This window comes from Suncus etruscus, chromosome 15 (assembly GCF_024139225.1).
Source record: "Suncus etruscus isolate mSunEtr1 chromosome 15, mSunEtr1.pri.cur, whole genome shotgun sequence".
NCBI classification, from domain to species: domain Eukaryota; kingdom Metazoa; phylum Chordata; class Mammalia; order Eulipotyphla; family Soricidae; genus Suncus; species Suncus etruscus.
In genome coordinates, this window is record NC_064862.1 from 11,188,133 (window position 1) to 11,202,624 (window position 14,492).

At 36.6% G+C, this 14,492-nt stretch overlaps 1 protein-coding gene across 1 annotated transcript in view; it reads left to right on the forward strand.

The window, feature by feature from the left end:
• Positions 1-14,492, forward strand: part of ADGRG6 (adhesion G protein-coupled receptor G6) — a 176,877-nt gene that overhangs the window by 149,963 nt on the left and 12,422 nt on the right. The window contains exons 17-21 of the mRNA XM_049789320.1: positions 412-518; positions 5,192-5,319; positions 6,155-6,423; positions 8,247-8,343; positions 11,265-11,548. Coding sequence (XP_049645277.1) covers positions 412-518; positions 5,192-5,319; positions 6,155-6,423; positions 8,247-8,343; positions 11,265-11,548 — 885 coding nt within the window. The remainder of the gene's footprint in view (positions 1-411; positions 519-5,191; positions 5,320-6,154; positions 6,424-8,246; positions 8,344-11,264; positions 11,549-14,492) is intronic.

Sequence of the window (14,492 nt, forward strand, 5' to 3'; positions counted from 1 at the left end):
CTCAAGGCAGAAGAAATTCTTTGTCTTCTTGTCTTCACAAGATTGACAAAAGTGATGTAGAGGGAACACCAAATATTTTTATTAATATCTAACATGTTTGGAAAAGAAATTTCTTTTATGGACATTATTTTAAAGTATATTTAAAAATAAATTTGTTTTTAAGACACCCAGAGGCACTTAAAAAGATTGTAGTTGAATTTATTTCGAACCGCCCACCTTGCACTAACACTTCCAACTCTTGAGAAAATTGAAAAAATTCTAAGTCTTGACAGGCCTCAAAGCAGTATCTCTTTTACAAATAAACTGTAAAGCAGAAGAGACAAGTATATTTCTTTAAAGATGATGATGACCATTGTGAATAAAAGAATGGACACACTATTATTTTTACCCTGTGTTGATTTCCTCCCACAGAAGGTTCTGGATTTTGGAATACTTCTGGCTGTGTTGCACAGAGAGATTTGGAAGCACCTGAAACAATCTGCTTGTGTAACCACCTCACACACTTTGGAGTTTTAATGGTACGGGAGGAATTTTTATGCTCATTTTAAAATGAAATTATTTTTATGGGTCTTCATATTTCAACATTTATTGTATTTTAGATAACAAGGTAGGTACAAGTGTGTCAATAATTAGAGTTATGATGTACAGTTTGTGCACCTCACTAGCACCAGAATGTCTAAGTCTCTTCACTAAAGTCTTTATGTCACTGCGAGTTCAAACTTCATCCTCTCTCTCCAACCCTACTTTCTTTCTTTCTTTCTTTCTTTCTTTCTTTCTTTCTTTCTTTCTTTCTTTCTTTCTTTCTTTCTTTCTTTCTTTCTTTCTTTCTTTCTTTCTTTCTTTCTTTCTTTCTTTCTTTCTTTCTTTCTTTCTTTCTTTCTTTCTTTCTCTTTCTTTCCCTTTCTTTCTCTTTCTTTCTTTCTTTCTTTCTTTCTTTCTTTCTTTCTTTCTTTCTTTCTTTCTTTCTCTTTCTTTCTTTCTTTCTTTCCTTCCTTCCTTCCTTCCTTCCTTCCTTCCTTCCTTCCTTCCTTCCTTCCTTCCTTCCTACCTTCCTTCCTACCTTCCTTCCTTCCTTCCTGCCTTCCTTCCTTCCTTCCTTCCTTCCTTCCTTCCTTCCTTCCTTCCTTCCTTCCTTCCTTCCTTTCTTTTCTTTTTTTCTGCCAAACCCCGGCGGTGCTCAGGGGTTACTCCTGGCTGTCTGCTCAGAAATACCTCCTGGCAGGCACGGGGGACCATATGGGACACCGGGATTCGAACCAACCACTTTAGGTCTTGGATCGGCTGCTTGCAAGGCAAACACCGCTGTGCTATCTCTCCGGGCCCCAACCCTACTTTTTTTTTTTTTTTTTTTTTTTTTTTTGGTTTTTTGGGCCACACCCGTTTGATGCTCAGGGGTTACTCCTGGCTATGTGCTCAGAAATCGCCCCTGGCTTGGGGGGACCATATGGGACGCCAGGGGATCGAACCGTGGTCCTTCCTTGGCTAGCGCTTGCAAGGCAGACACCTTACCTCCAGCGCCACCTACCCGGCCCCCCAACCCTACTTTCTAATTCAAGTTTTACAATCTAAGGTCAATGTGTGTTACTGTTTGGTTTTGTCTATTCACTTGTTTTGTTTGTAAAACCACAGGTGAGTGATATCATCCGGTATTTGTCCTTCTCTCTCTGAGTTACTGAAATGACATAATTTGGAAAGCCATTTGATTCTTTTTTGTGAGTCAGCCCTTTTTATTGTATGGGGTAGGGAAATATTTCCTGATAGTTATCACCTGTACCTTGAATCTTAATTCTTAAAAAATCTAATTTTCTGAGATTATATCTTTAAATATTCAAAATTAATCATTGAAAAGAGCATGAAGCAAAAAAAAATATGTTATTAAATAATTCCAGAAATCAGAACACTACATGAGGCCCTCAAATTTTAAAGAAACAGAGTGAGGCACCAGGGAAAGAGGAAGAAAAGACAGAAAACTTAAAGAATTAAGTATAAATTTTGTCCATGAACTGTGAAAATTTCACCCAAAATGATCTTCCCTATAGTCATCACTCTGTATCAGGTGTTGTACTACGGGATCCATTTGTGTCATCAAACTACTACAGCAAATTTGTGTCTGGAAATAATAGCCTGTATAATCAGTGAGGAAGGTTAAGTGTCTTTTACACCTGAGATATGATAAGAATACTATTTGTTTACTCATAGGACTTCCTAGAATTCTTCCATTACTTCTTTTCCCTGGCCTTCATATTATTACCTAGCCTAATGTTTTAAACAAAAATTAGATAGCATCAACATGTTTTTCCATCATTCAAGCATTTCAAGCGTTGCCCTACATGAAGCTACTTGTTATAATTCACCCTCCCGCACCCCCTACAACTTTACCTTCTATTTAACAGACTTACGCTTCTGGTGCCATGTCAGGTTGTGACAAAGTAATACCTTCTGTATAATTTTTATAAAAGAGCCAAATCCTGATTATGTTTTAATTGGAGGTGTGTGTAAAGTATGCTGATGCCACAAAGGTTATTAGATCCAAATCACAGACATCAGGTTAGGTTTGCCCCCATCACTTCCTGAGGGACAGAAAAAAAAAAAGTAAGGGAATGAAAGTTAGGGTTTGTATGGTGTTTGATTTGTAAATATACTGTTGTCAGGTGGCAACTCAGCATGTTATAATTTTCCTGAAGGTTCATAAAGGCTTGGAGGGATAAGAATAAAATGTAGGGGCCGGAGAGATAGCATGGAGGTAAGGCATTTGCCTCTCATGCAGAAGGTCATCGGTTTGAATCCCGGCGTCCCATATGGTCCCCCGTGCTTGCTAAGAGCAACTTCTGAGCATGGAGCCAGGAGTAACTCCTGAGCAACTGCCGGGTGAGACCCAAAAACCAAAAAAAAAAAAAAAAAAAAAAAAAAAAAAGAATAAAATGTATACAGTTACAGAGAACAAATTTCATGTTTTGAAAATAAGATTTTCTCCTCCACAAAACAGTTGTTTTTCATAATTACTTATTAAAATACAGAAGCACTAGTCTCCTTTGTTTAATAAGTTTTATTTAAATATCTAAAATGTCTGTTTAGGCATGATTGTGTTGAAATGTAATCCTAATTATATTGAAAACGTAAAACAATTCGCTGGTGAGAAATAACTTATAGACACCAGAATTTGACTTCCCTTAACTTTCAATGGTCAGTTCCTGTATATTTTGTTTACATGGTATTAGTTTGAATAACATTTTACTTTTTCTGTTACCATATGATTAAACAAGTAGTTTACATGTGTATAGAAATAAACATATTTTATTGCTATCCTTGTACTTTCCACCTTGGCTACATATGCAAGATTATAAACTCCTGGAAGAAAAATTTTCCAGCATTTATTCTTTTGGGCATTGTGCCAATATCTTTTCAGCTTTTCCAGACCACCAAGACTTTAACAGTTTCTCTTGGTTTGCTCATTATTTATTCACACACACGAGATAGATATTCTGAGTCTACTCTGCCCCTTTGATATTAAAAGAGAAACTAAGCCAACATACCCCAGATTCTTGTATCTTCTGCTTATAAAATTATAAATAATGTGTTCTACTGCCTTCCCTTAGAGTATAACTGACTTAGTGCTTTTTTTTTCCCTACCTAAGCTCAAAGGCATATGTATTTTGTTATCATCATTTTATGAGAGGGTCTTTAGCTCTTTGGTGGTTGTGAAGTACAATAACTTTGTACATTGGTACCATAAACAGTAACACTATTGTAATAGTATAACCTCAACTATAAGAAAACATAAATTATGAAAAATTATAAAGGTATATAAATACAATAAAAACAAGAACAAAACTGTGTGTAGGATTATATATAAAAGTATATCAATAAGTAGGATTATTTTATTTATTTTGCATTTTATATAGAGTGGTTTTTATTGTAGTTTTAAATCAGCTGACTCACTTACGTAAGAAGCGTGATTATTTTTTTAAGAGCCAGAGTTTTTTTTCACTAACTTCGCAGGGATTCCTCGTGATTTCTCTTGTTTGAGGAAGTTCTTTTTTTTTTTTTTTTGGCCACACCCGGTAACGCTCAGGGGTTACTCCTGGCTATGTGCTCAGAAGTTGCTCCTGGCTTGGGGGACCATATGGGAGACCAGGGGATCGAACCGCGGTCCGTCCAAGGCTAGCGCAGGCAAGGCAGGCACCTTACATCTAGCGCCACCACCCGGCCCCTGAGGAAGTTCTTGAGTGAACAAAATGTTGATTGATCTATTCTAACCTGTCTCTGAGTCAACTCAAATCTCCTGACTTATGGAATACATATTCACCCATAGTTTTAAGGGATTCCTGGGAATGACAATAGGAAAAATACCCCCATTGCTCTATCCTTTATTATCTGTGCCTGCCAAATTCAACCATTCTGTGCATTTCTCTGCTGAAATTTACTACTCCCTGCTGATATACCAGCTAAACTGGGAACAACTCCCAATTTCTTTTTTTTACATATATGTACATATGCATATGTGTATGTGGCTTTATACAACATTACTTAGTATTGGCCTTTTTGTGTTCTTGATATTTTGGTGAAAGTTAGGCTAACATAAAATGAAAAAGTATATCAAACATGCCCTCCCCTCATCAGCAATTAGACAAAAATGTCTAAATGAATGGTTCCTTTTAGAATGTTCCTTTTAAGGTACATTTCTCAAAAATCTATATAATGGAGGTGCCTAACTCCTCCCAAAAAGGTTGAACAAGTTTCTCTAACTCATGGTATATCCTAACCATAGTTTCCACTTAGTAATGAATTCTCAAACAGAAGATCACCATGTCATACCCCCTATATGCCAACCATTGAAACAGCCATATTTAAGGATCAGATCTTGAAGTCACTGCACAAGAATTTCCCCAAAGCCTGGCTTGTGTGATGCAGTACAGTGACTTCCATTTGTATTTGTATTCTTGCAAATGTGAGGAATGAGCCTGATCTTTGATTATGCAAGACAACCAATTTTAAGCCACTTTTCTATTTGGTGCTCACCAATTTTGCTTTTAGATTTTAAACAAGCCTACAAAGTTCTTAGAGAACAAGAGACCATGATAGACCAAAATGTAAGCCACTCAGTCTAGTCACACAATGAACTTTCTGATAAAACAAAACACATTCTCATCCAATGAGAACTTCTCACAGCTGCTTCTCATGTTTTGTGTAGGATCTTCAAGGAACTGCCTCACAGATAGATGCAAGAAACACTAAAATTCTCACTTTCATCACTTACATTGGGTGTGGAATTTCTGCTATTTTTTCAGCAGCAACTCTTCTGACATATGTTGCTTTTGAGTAAGTACTTTTCAATCTGCCAAACTCACTGCTAACTGTTCCAAAATGTTAATTAGAAAATTGCTTTGGCTTTGGAAAACATTTTATATGCTTTGTGAATCATTCATGGAGGGTGGTTCAGTTTTAGTGTCCATGTTCTCATGAGATTTTTCTGCAGCATGAATTTTCCAGCTATAAAGACCTAATTTAAAATCTCTGTATTTTTGCTTATAAAATGTGCATTAATCTTGGGAAAGACTCTTGGCCTCAAGTAATTAAATTGTGTCAAAGACTCTTTAGGTTGTAAAAGCTAAAAGCAAATATTTCCTTTATAAATCTTATAAAATCAATCCTGAATTAAAACAAAATAGAAATATTTAAGAAATTTGTTTTATTTGAATTTGTTTGTGTTTTGGAGCCACATCTGTCTCTGTCCTCAGGGATCACTCTTAGCAGAGCTCTGGGTACCATATGTGGTATGCGGGATCAAACTTAGATCCATCAAATAAGGCAATTGTCTCATCCATTGTACTATCATTCAGGCCCCAAATTTTTGTTTAATAAGAACAAACTTTGTGACCTTAGAACTTTTCTTGAATTAGAAAAGAAATATTTTTCTTGAAATCATTTGATAATTCTGCAAACAAATAAAAATAGTTTGCAGTAAAATTAATATTTAAAGGTCTTTATTATTTCCCCAAATCCCACACCTAATGAAGCCATGTCATAAAGATGATAATGGTATGAACTAATCTATGTAGATTTGGACATTAAACAGGAATGTTCTGCCCATGTACAAAAGATTGATTTCTACTCCTAGTTCTCATACATCTGTTTAATTTGTTTTGTTTTATAGAAAATTACGAAGGGACTATCCCTCCAAAATCTTGATGAACCTATGTACAGCCTTGCTTTTTCTAAACCTCACCTTTCTTTTGGATGGCTGGATAACCTCATTTGATGTGTCTGGACTTTGTACTGCGACCGCAGCCCTCCTGCACTTCTTCCTTCTTGCTACCTTTACATGGATGGGGTTAGAAGCCATTCACATGTACATTGCTCTGGTTAAAGTATTCAACACTTACATTCGCAGATATATACTGAAATTCTGCCTCGTTGGCTGGGGTAAGTCTCCTAAAGTCTGTTGGTGATGTTTTTACTATCTTGGAAAGTATCACAGCCTCTTAGGAAAATGAAACAACAGTCTTAAGTAGAAAGAACAACACTATGAGAAACCACTTCAAAATTGTGTATAATGTGGATGCTATACATTTATCTAAAGAATTTTTTTTAAAAAATGGGATTGTTAAAAAACTTAAACTGACCCTATGCAGTTCAGGAATAAAGGGGAAAGAAAGTTCAGGATGCCCAGTCACTACAAACGTGTTTCCTGGTGTTCAGAATCTCCCTACTCAGGTTTAACCAATCAGATGACAGATGTGCATTTCCATACATTTCTATTATAATGGCCAGTGAAAATTCTTAGTTATGATCCTTCCTACACTCTGGCTCATGTCTTGGAAATACGAGAAAGAGAATGTTTCGTATGTGTGAACAGAAAAATATGGCTTAACCTTCTTTTGGCCATGACCCACTTTCACCCTTGTATCCTGCCTGTAGTGCCTTATGCTCTTTTCATCTATGTGTCCCATGGAATATCCTGGGAGCACACAGTGAAAAATATAGCCCCTGAATGAGACACTCATCTCTAGAATGGAAAAAAAAATCTGTTATTACTTAACATTCCTTAGATGAACACAAATGGTCATACTTCCCCATCTGAGATCTTATGATGTGTGAATTTCTATTGAATCATATATTTTAGATATGCTCATAAATCTCTTTATCACATGGAATTTTAGAAGAATGGGAGGTTTTCGAGTTGTACAGCGTCATCTTTAATAAAAGCAGTTTTCAGGGGCTGGAGTGATAGCACAGAGGTAGGGCATTTGCCCGTACACAAGTGACCTGGGTTCCATCCTTGGCATCTCATTTGGTCCCCAGTGCCAGGAACTATTTCTGAGCACATAGCCAGGAATAACCCCTGAGCATCATGGGGTGTGGCCTAAAAACAAACAAACAAACAAAAAGCAGTTTTCCTTTTTAGGGTGCTGTGGTCTTTTCCTGCTGAATTATACATAGGACGAATATATTGATTTATTTTGTAGAAAAGAGAAAAATTTAAAGAGGTTATAACCCACCTTGTTTGAACCAGTACTTTTCTAGAAGAATTAGAAGAAGGGCAGAATAAGTTGTAATGATCAAACTTGGCTAATACATCAATCAACTCTGATAATTGACCCTACATTTTTTTTTTTTTTTGGTTTTTGGGCCACACCCGGCAGTGCTCAGGGGTTACTCCTGGCTGTCTGCTCAGAAATAGCTCCTGGCAGGCACGGGGGCTCATATGGGACACCGGGATTCGAACCAACCACCTTAGGTCCTGGATCGGCTGTTTGCAAGGCAAACGCCGCTGTGCTATCTCTCCAGGCCCGACCCTACATTCTTTTTTTTTTTTTTTTTTTGGTTTTTGGTTTTTGGGCCACACCCGGTGACGCTCAGGGGTTACTCCTGGCTATGCGCTCAGAAGTCGCTCCTGGCTTGGGGGACCATATGGGACGCCGGGGGATCGAACCGCGGTCCGTCTCCTAGGCTAGCGCAGGTAAGGCAGGCACCTTACCTTGAGCGCCACTGCCCGGCCCCCCGACCCTACATTCTTAATAAAACCACATGGGATGTTTATGTAATGCCTCTTAAAATAGTTTTTAGTTTTTGTCAATTAGAAAGCTATCACCTATCATAGAAGGAACTTTACTATTGTTTTCAACCAAGTGCTAAGAAATTTAGTTCTGTGATAGGAAATATGGCTATTTTTCCTTTCTGCTATTAGCCTTACAATTATTAGTCACAGATGCTTCAGTTGTCTATCTCACTTCTTTCCCTCGCAGGTTTGCCTGCCCTGGTAGTGTCAATTGTCTTAGCCAGCAGAGACCAAAATGAGGTCTATGGAAGAAAAAGTTATGGAAAAGAACAAAGTGATGAATTGTAAGTAATAAAAAGATTGCTGGGAAAATTTTTTGTGACAATTATGTATCTTCCTTGAAGATTCATTTTCCATGCCAATAGTGCACCTCTTATTTTAGAAGATTGAAAAATGTTCCTGCCTTCACCAAATGCTCTATCTCCACTGAATCCATCTGAATAATCGATTTTGGAAATGTTTTTCTATATTAATATTGTTCTTTGGTATCTGATGGAATTCAGAAATCTGAGGTGCTATATTTTGGCTTCAAGAGACATATTCTATTTTTAGCAATTTATAAAACTCCCATCTCCTTTAACCCACACATATTTTAATAGAGTTAATAGAAGTATCAATGTATAATTTAATGCCAAGATGAGGGGTATGTAGAACTGGTGTGAACAAATTTATAAGTTCTTGGATAAATTTGAAAAATTGCCTTAAGTTTGTGAGGTCATGAGACTAAAATGCTTATATTGTTCATTTTGGGGAGTTAGTTTTTTCATATTTTATCTAGCACTAATTATTAAATGCTTATTTGTTGAAAAATGACTGAATAAATGAAAGCCTGCTTGAGAGAGCTGTAATGAACTATTCTGTGCACATTTTATGGATATAGAACTCTTGCCTATGTAATTAGTATTCAATCTGTGACCATTCCTTCACACATTTTTGCATTTTCAAACTGGCTCTCAGAAGACCCTACACAAACTAATGGAAATTGGAATATACTAAGTAGGAATTTTAGGATTATAAGAATTTTTTCATATAGAAAAAAATTCTTGCTCCTGGAGCTAGTGATATCTCATTCTGATGGATCTTTACAATAATAGGTATAAGTAAAAGACAGGATTAGGGAGATAGTAAAAGTGAAAAACATTAGACCAGACCTTTCCAGGAGGGACTCTGAGCTCCTAAAGAATACACCCTCTAAACATATAAATTTTAAAAATAAGTCAATGTAATGTTTCCAAATAAAATAATTTTAAGATATATCAGTTATCTGTTAAAGGACTTTATAGTGCATGTCATAAATTACTGCGTTGTCATTAACTCTTACGTGTTGACCATTGAAAGAGCCAAAAATCAGTTTATACAATTCAAATCATCCAATGAACCCAGTTTACGAAGTGCAAAAGAATTTTAGTGATCTGAGCTCAGCACTGAGGCATCATGCAGTCTTAACTACCTCTCTCTATTCACATTGCACATAGTACAATCTTAAAATGACATCAAGCATACATCCTATATATCAGGGGTGGCGAACACCCGGCTCTCGAGCTGCATGCGGCTCCCGGCCAAAATGAATGCGGCTCTTTGCCTCTTATCATTATTTTGCATACTGTGGCTCTTTGCCAAGTTTGGATTAACAAAATTTGAGGAGGGACCCCTGATTAGAGATCTCCGAGTGCGCAGTTCTGCCCCCAGGCAGCATCATCCCGTCTCCCATCCCTCGGAAACAACTGCACAGGCCAGCAAGCGGGGGACCCGAGTGGCACGTGTTGGGTCCCATCTGGCCGTTAGTTCTTAGTGTGGAGGACGCAGCACACCCTCACCATCACTGCAGGATTTTGACCCTCACTCAAAATGCAAAATGCAATATGTGTTTCATAGATAATTGTTAAAATTAGATGCTTTTGTGTGAGTGTTTGTCTGTTTTGGCAGGTCACTGCGTGGTGTGGCTCTCTGTCTCTCACAGTTTAAAATTTTGGCTCTTTGTGTCGAACTTGATCGCCACCCCTGCTATATATCATTCTGAAGATCAAATACCCTCATCTTACAAAGATGTAATAGTCAATCTAAGCATTTTAATTTCATATAAGAAGTTTCAGTATGAGGATGTTGTAGTGCTACAATCAGAACTTGTCTCAATTAGACTGATTCTATTCTTAGAAATTTTCTGCAATAATAGAATTCACAGTTATTTGTGTCTTAGTACAAAGGAGCTCATCTCTTATAAGTAGAAGCTTAAAGGTAGATGACAACTAATGTTTATTTTATTCTGGAGATATCAAGGCCAGCAACTCCATACACTCTTGCTCTTTTTCTAAGAAGACAGTTGCAATAACTCTAGTATTCAATTTTGTTTGACATAGAAAATTAAAAAAGTATCTTGCCCATGTCAATATTAATTCTCCTCCAAATTTCCTAGTGAACACTATCCAGAACAGTGTCCACATTAAAATACAAAATGATACTGAGAAAAATGACTATTTAAATTCTCTGTTCACTTCAGTGTAGGTTTAAAGGAAAAAGAAATCGATAAAAGTTGAGGGTGAGCAAACAGTATCTTCTTGCAGACTTCTGTTTGAATTCAAAAAGTCATTCTGTGGGGCTAGAAAAATGGCACAGCATATGACACACCAGTTATCTTGAATGCTGCTGGCTTGGGTTTGATCCCTAACATTTCATACGGTCTCTGAGCATTATCAGGGTTGATTTCTGAACACAGACCTAGGAGTAACCCCTGAGTATTGCCAGTGTGTCCCCCAAAGGCCTCTTTGTTTTATTAATTATTGATCCAGTATCTTGAGATGTATGTGTTGGTTATACAAGGGGGTGGGCACTGTAAATAGCAATAAAGAAACTAAGCTCCAAGAACACAGAACAATTTTTTCTTTTTTAAAATTTTATATTAAGATGCCATACTTAAAAATTATTTGTAGTGTGTTTTATGCACACTATGTTCAAGTACCCATGTCCCTGTTTTTCTCCCATCCCCAATCCTGTCACCACCGAAACCCATTGCCTACTTCTTTGATGGGCAAATTTTAAATTTAGTTTTTGTAATTTGGGTTTTCTAAAGGTGCTTGAGAAAATCCACTCCTGAAACATGAAGTTAGGTCAGAAAAGGCCTTCGGTAAAGAATGTCGTATTAGGAATACAATTAGAATGTTGTATTAAACTTGTCTCCACCTCACTCCCTCTTCTTTTTTTCTTTAAGTTGTTGGATTCAGGATCCAATTGTATTTTATGTGACCTGTGCTGGATATTTTGGAGTCATGTTTTTCCTCAATGTCGCCATGTTCATTGTGGTGTTGGTGCAAATTTGCGGAAGGAATGGCAAGAGAAGCAACAGGACCTTGCGTGAAGAGGTTTTAAGAAATCTGCGCAGTGTGGTCAGCCTGACATTTTTACTGGGCATGACATGGGGCTTTGCTTTTTTTGCCTGGGGACCTTTAAATATTCCTTTCATATACCTCTTTGCCATCTTCAACTCATTACAAGGTAAGATGAATAATTCCTGAACTCCTAATAAACTCCTAATGTTTATCTCATTTGCAAAGAACTTCATCAAGGAACAGACACCCTTCTTAGTGCTGAGCATAATTCAGCAACAAGGCTCTCAGGAAAAGGTCTTTAATGGAAAGAGGAAGTAGACTGCCATTTTGTTTGTTTGTGATTTATCCCAGCCATCTAAAATAACACTTGTCAGATAAAAGGGACTCAAAAAATATGTAGTCCCTGTATGTCACAGGAAGATAGCACAGTGGGTTTCCTATTATCTGTACTCCTGAAAAATCAATCTTTCACAAACAATTATTTGTAAAATGAATAAACAGATTACTAAATAAAAATATTGGGGCTACTGGGTAACCTGATCTAATTCAGGGCTCCTCTGTCATAAATGTAAGAGGTTTAAACTTTTACTGTCTTTACTGAAAGTATTGATCAGTGCTTTCCCTGTGCACTTAGCAGTTGTGGCCACAGGAATTTTAGAATCTACAGGGAAAAAGCAATTTACTGACTACTTGGCTCCTTTTATATTAAAATAAATACACTCTAGATTCGAAACTCTACTCTTTTAGGAGATGTAGCAACTCATTTAACAGTTTAGCAAATATTTGTCAGTACCTGCTTTGTACAGCAATACAAGGGTTCTTTCAAGAAGCGACTTGCTTTAGACTCCATAATATATGTTGCAGGACATTCTAGGATTAATTTAATTTAAAGGCTAAGTGAATAGAGTTTTGTTTTATTTTTATAAAACTCAGTGACATCCTTTATGGTTGGACACTAGAATGTGAAAAGAATGCACAGAATTTTGCTGAGCTGGGCGATACTTACACTTTTGTGGAGCTACTAACAATACTTGGAGAACTTGTTATTTGGGAAAGCAAGATCTAATTAAAACTGAACAGATATTTTTGTTTTTGTTTTTGAGCCACCCCCGGTGACACTCAGAGGTTACACCTGGCTCTGCACTCAGAAATTGCTCCTGGCTTGAGGGAACCATATGGGACGCCTAGGTTAGTGCATGCAAGGCAAATGCTCTACTGCTTGTGCCACAGCTCTAACCACTAAAACTGAACAGATTTTTGAGGACAAGTGATAGTACACAGGTAGGGTGTATGCCTTGCATACAGCCAACCCATCTTTGGTCTCTGAAATCTTTATAGTCCTCCAAGCACCTCCAGGAGTAATTTCTGAGTTCAGAGTCAGGACTTACCCCTGAGCATCACCAACTGTCATCCCAAAACAAAAATAAATATATTTTTGATAATAAAAAGTAAATACATAGAGCTAAACAGTTTTCTAGAATTGAGGTCAGGAACTGCTCATGTGGTCTCTCATGTTGTTCAAACACTAGAGAACATTTATTTCATTGTATTACTTTTATTTTATTTTATTTATTAGCCTATTTACTCCCCAAAAAACAATTTTTCACATAGTAGGTTTTCAACAACTGTTTGTGAAAATATATAAATAAAGAGATTACTAAATGGAAAAATGATTGGGGTTCTGAGGTAGCTTAATCCAATTCAGGGATACTCTGTCATAAATACACATTAACTAGTTCAATAATTTTTATTCACATTCACTCTCTCATAAAAGAGAAACTATGTGAGTTCATTATCTTTAGTAAAATAATTCACTTCAAGTATACAGCCCAAAGTTGGAAACTGAATAGGTAGCATATGAATATATTTTTATGAGCTTGTACTGTTGTAAAGTGGGTATTCTTCTATTTAATCTCTTCTATAATATGAAACATAAAACTGCCTAGGTAAATATTGACTAAAATCTCCAATACCATTAGAAATTCCATGGCTTATAATTTCAGGATTGTACATGAAAGGTACATTATTCTGCCAACCCAACTTGTTTTTACTTTTAGAATTTCCTGGCAGGTCCTGTAAACTTTAACAGCTACAGTTGTCTGTTCAGCTCTGTTTCCATTCATTAATGAGAATTGGGATGTTTTATTTTTCCCAGAGTTGGTCTTTGGTCAGGAGGGAAAAGCATTGTAAACCATCATCAAGTTGGTATTCTCCAGAAATCACTGATGTTTAAGAGTGACTTTAAATTCTATAATTCAGAAAAATTCTATATATTTAATGATATTTTAAAAGTTACCTCCTAAATATTAAATTAAAATGAAATGAAATTGCATATGAGTCTTATCAAGCCTTGCTTACTGTCCAGGTTCTGCAAAAAAAAAAAACAAAAACAAAAAAAAAAACAAAAAAAAAAAAACCTCTTAGAATCAAATGGAAAGTCTTAGCTGACTTTTATTTGAGTTATGTACTAAACCCTCCCAGTGAGCCTTGGCTGTTGTCAAAACTATGCGCTTTATAAAAAGAAGCTTGTAGAATTTAATAGTTTAAAGCAGTGTTTCTCAACCTTTTCCTGAACTTAGCCCCCTTCAGAACTTTTTTCTTCCAGTGCCTCTCTCCCTGTCTCTCCTCTGTCCTACCAGTTGACTAGTTGACTTCCTCATCTGGGGCCATACTGACTCCCTTCATGACACAAACCCCCATCTGTTTACTCTCTTCTTCACAGATTTTCATCTGTGGCTATCTTGGAATTTCCTTGGGGCCTACTTGGGACTAAAGATATACCTATTGAAAAATTGCTAGTTTAAAGAAACAGTTTAAGTGAATGCAGAATAATTCAGTTAATTCTGAGAGTGCATAATATCAGTCATGTGAATTTTGCCTCAGTGAAATGTTATTCTAATACCACATACAGATGTTGATCAGTTACATTAACATAAAAAGCATTGGGATCTTGAAAGGGTGTGATTAAAAGACATCACGGTGTTTAAATAAAGATAATTATATATATAAAAAAAGACAGTATGCTTAAACTGAATCTAAAGTATCAGTAGAAACTAAAAATGAGAGTAAGAATGGGCAAAGAGCTGGGACCAGAGAAATAATCCAGTGGG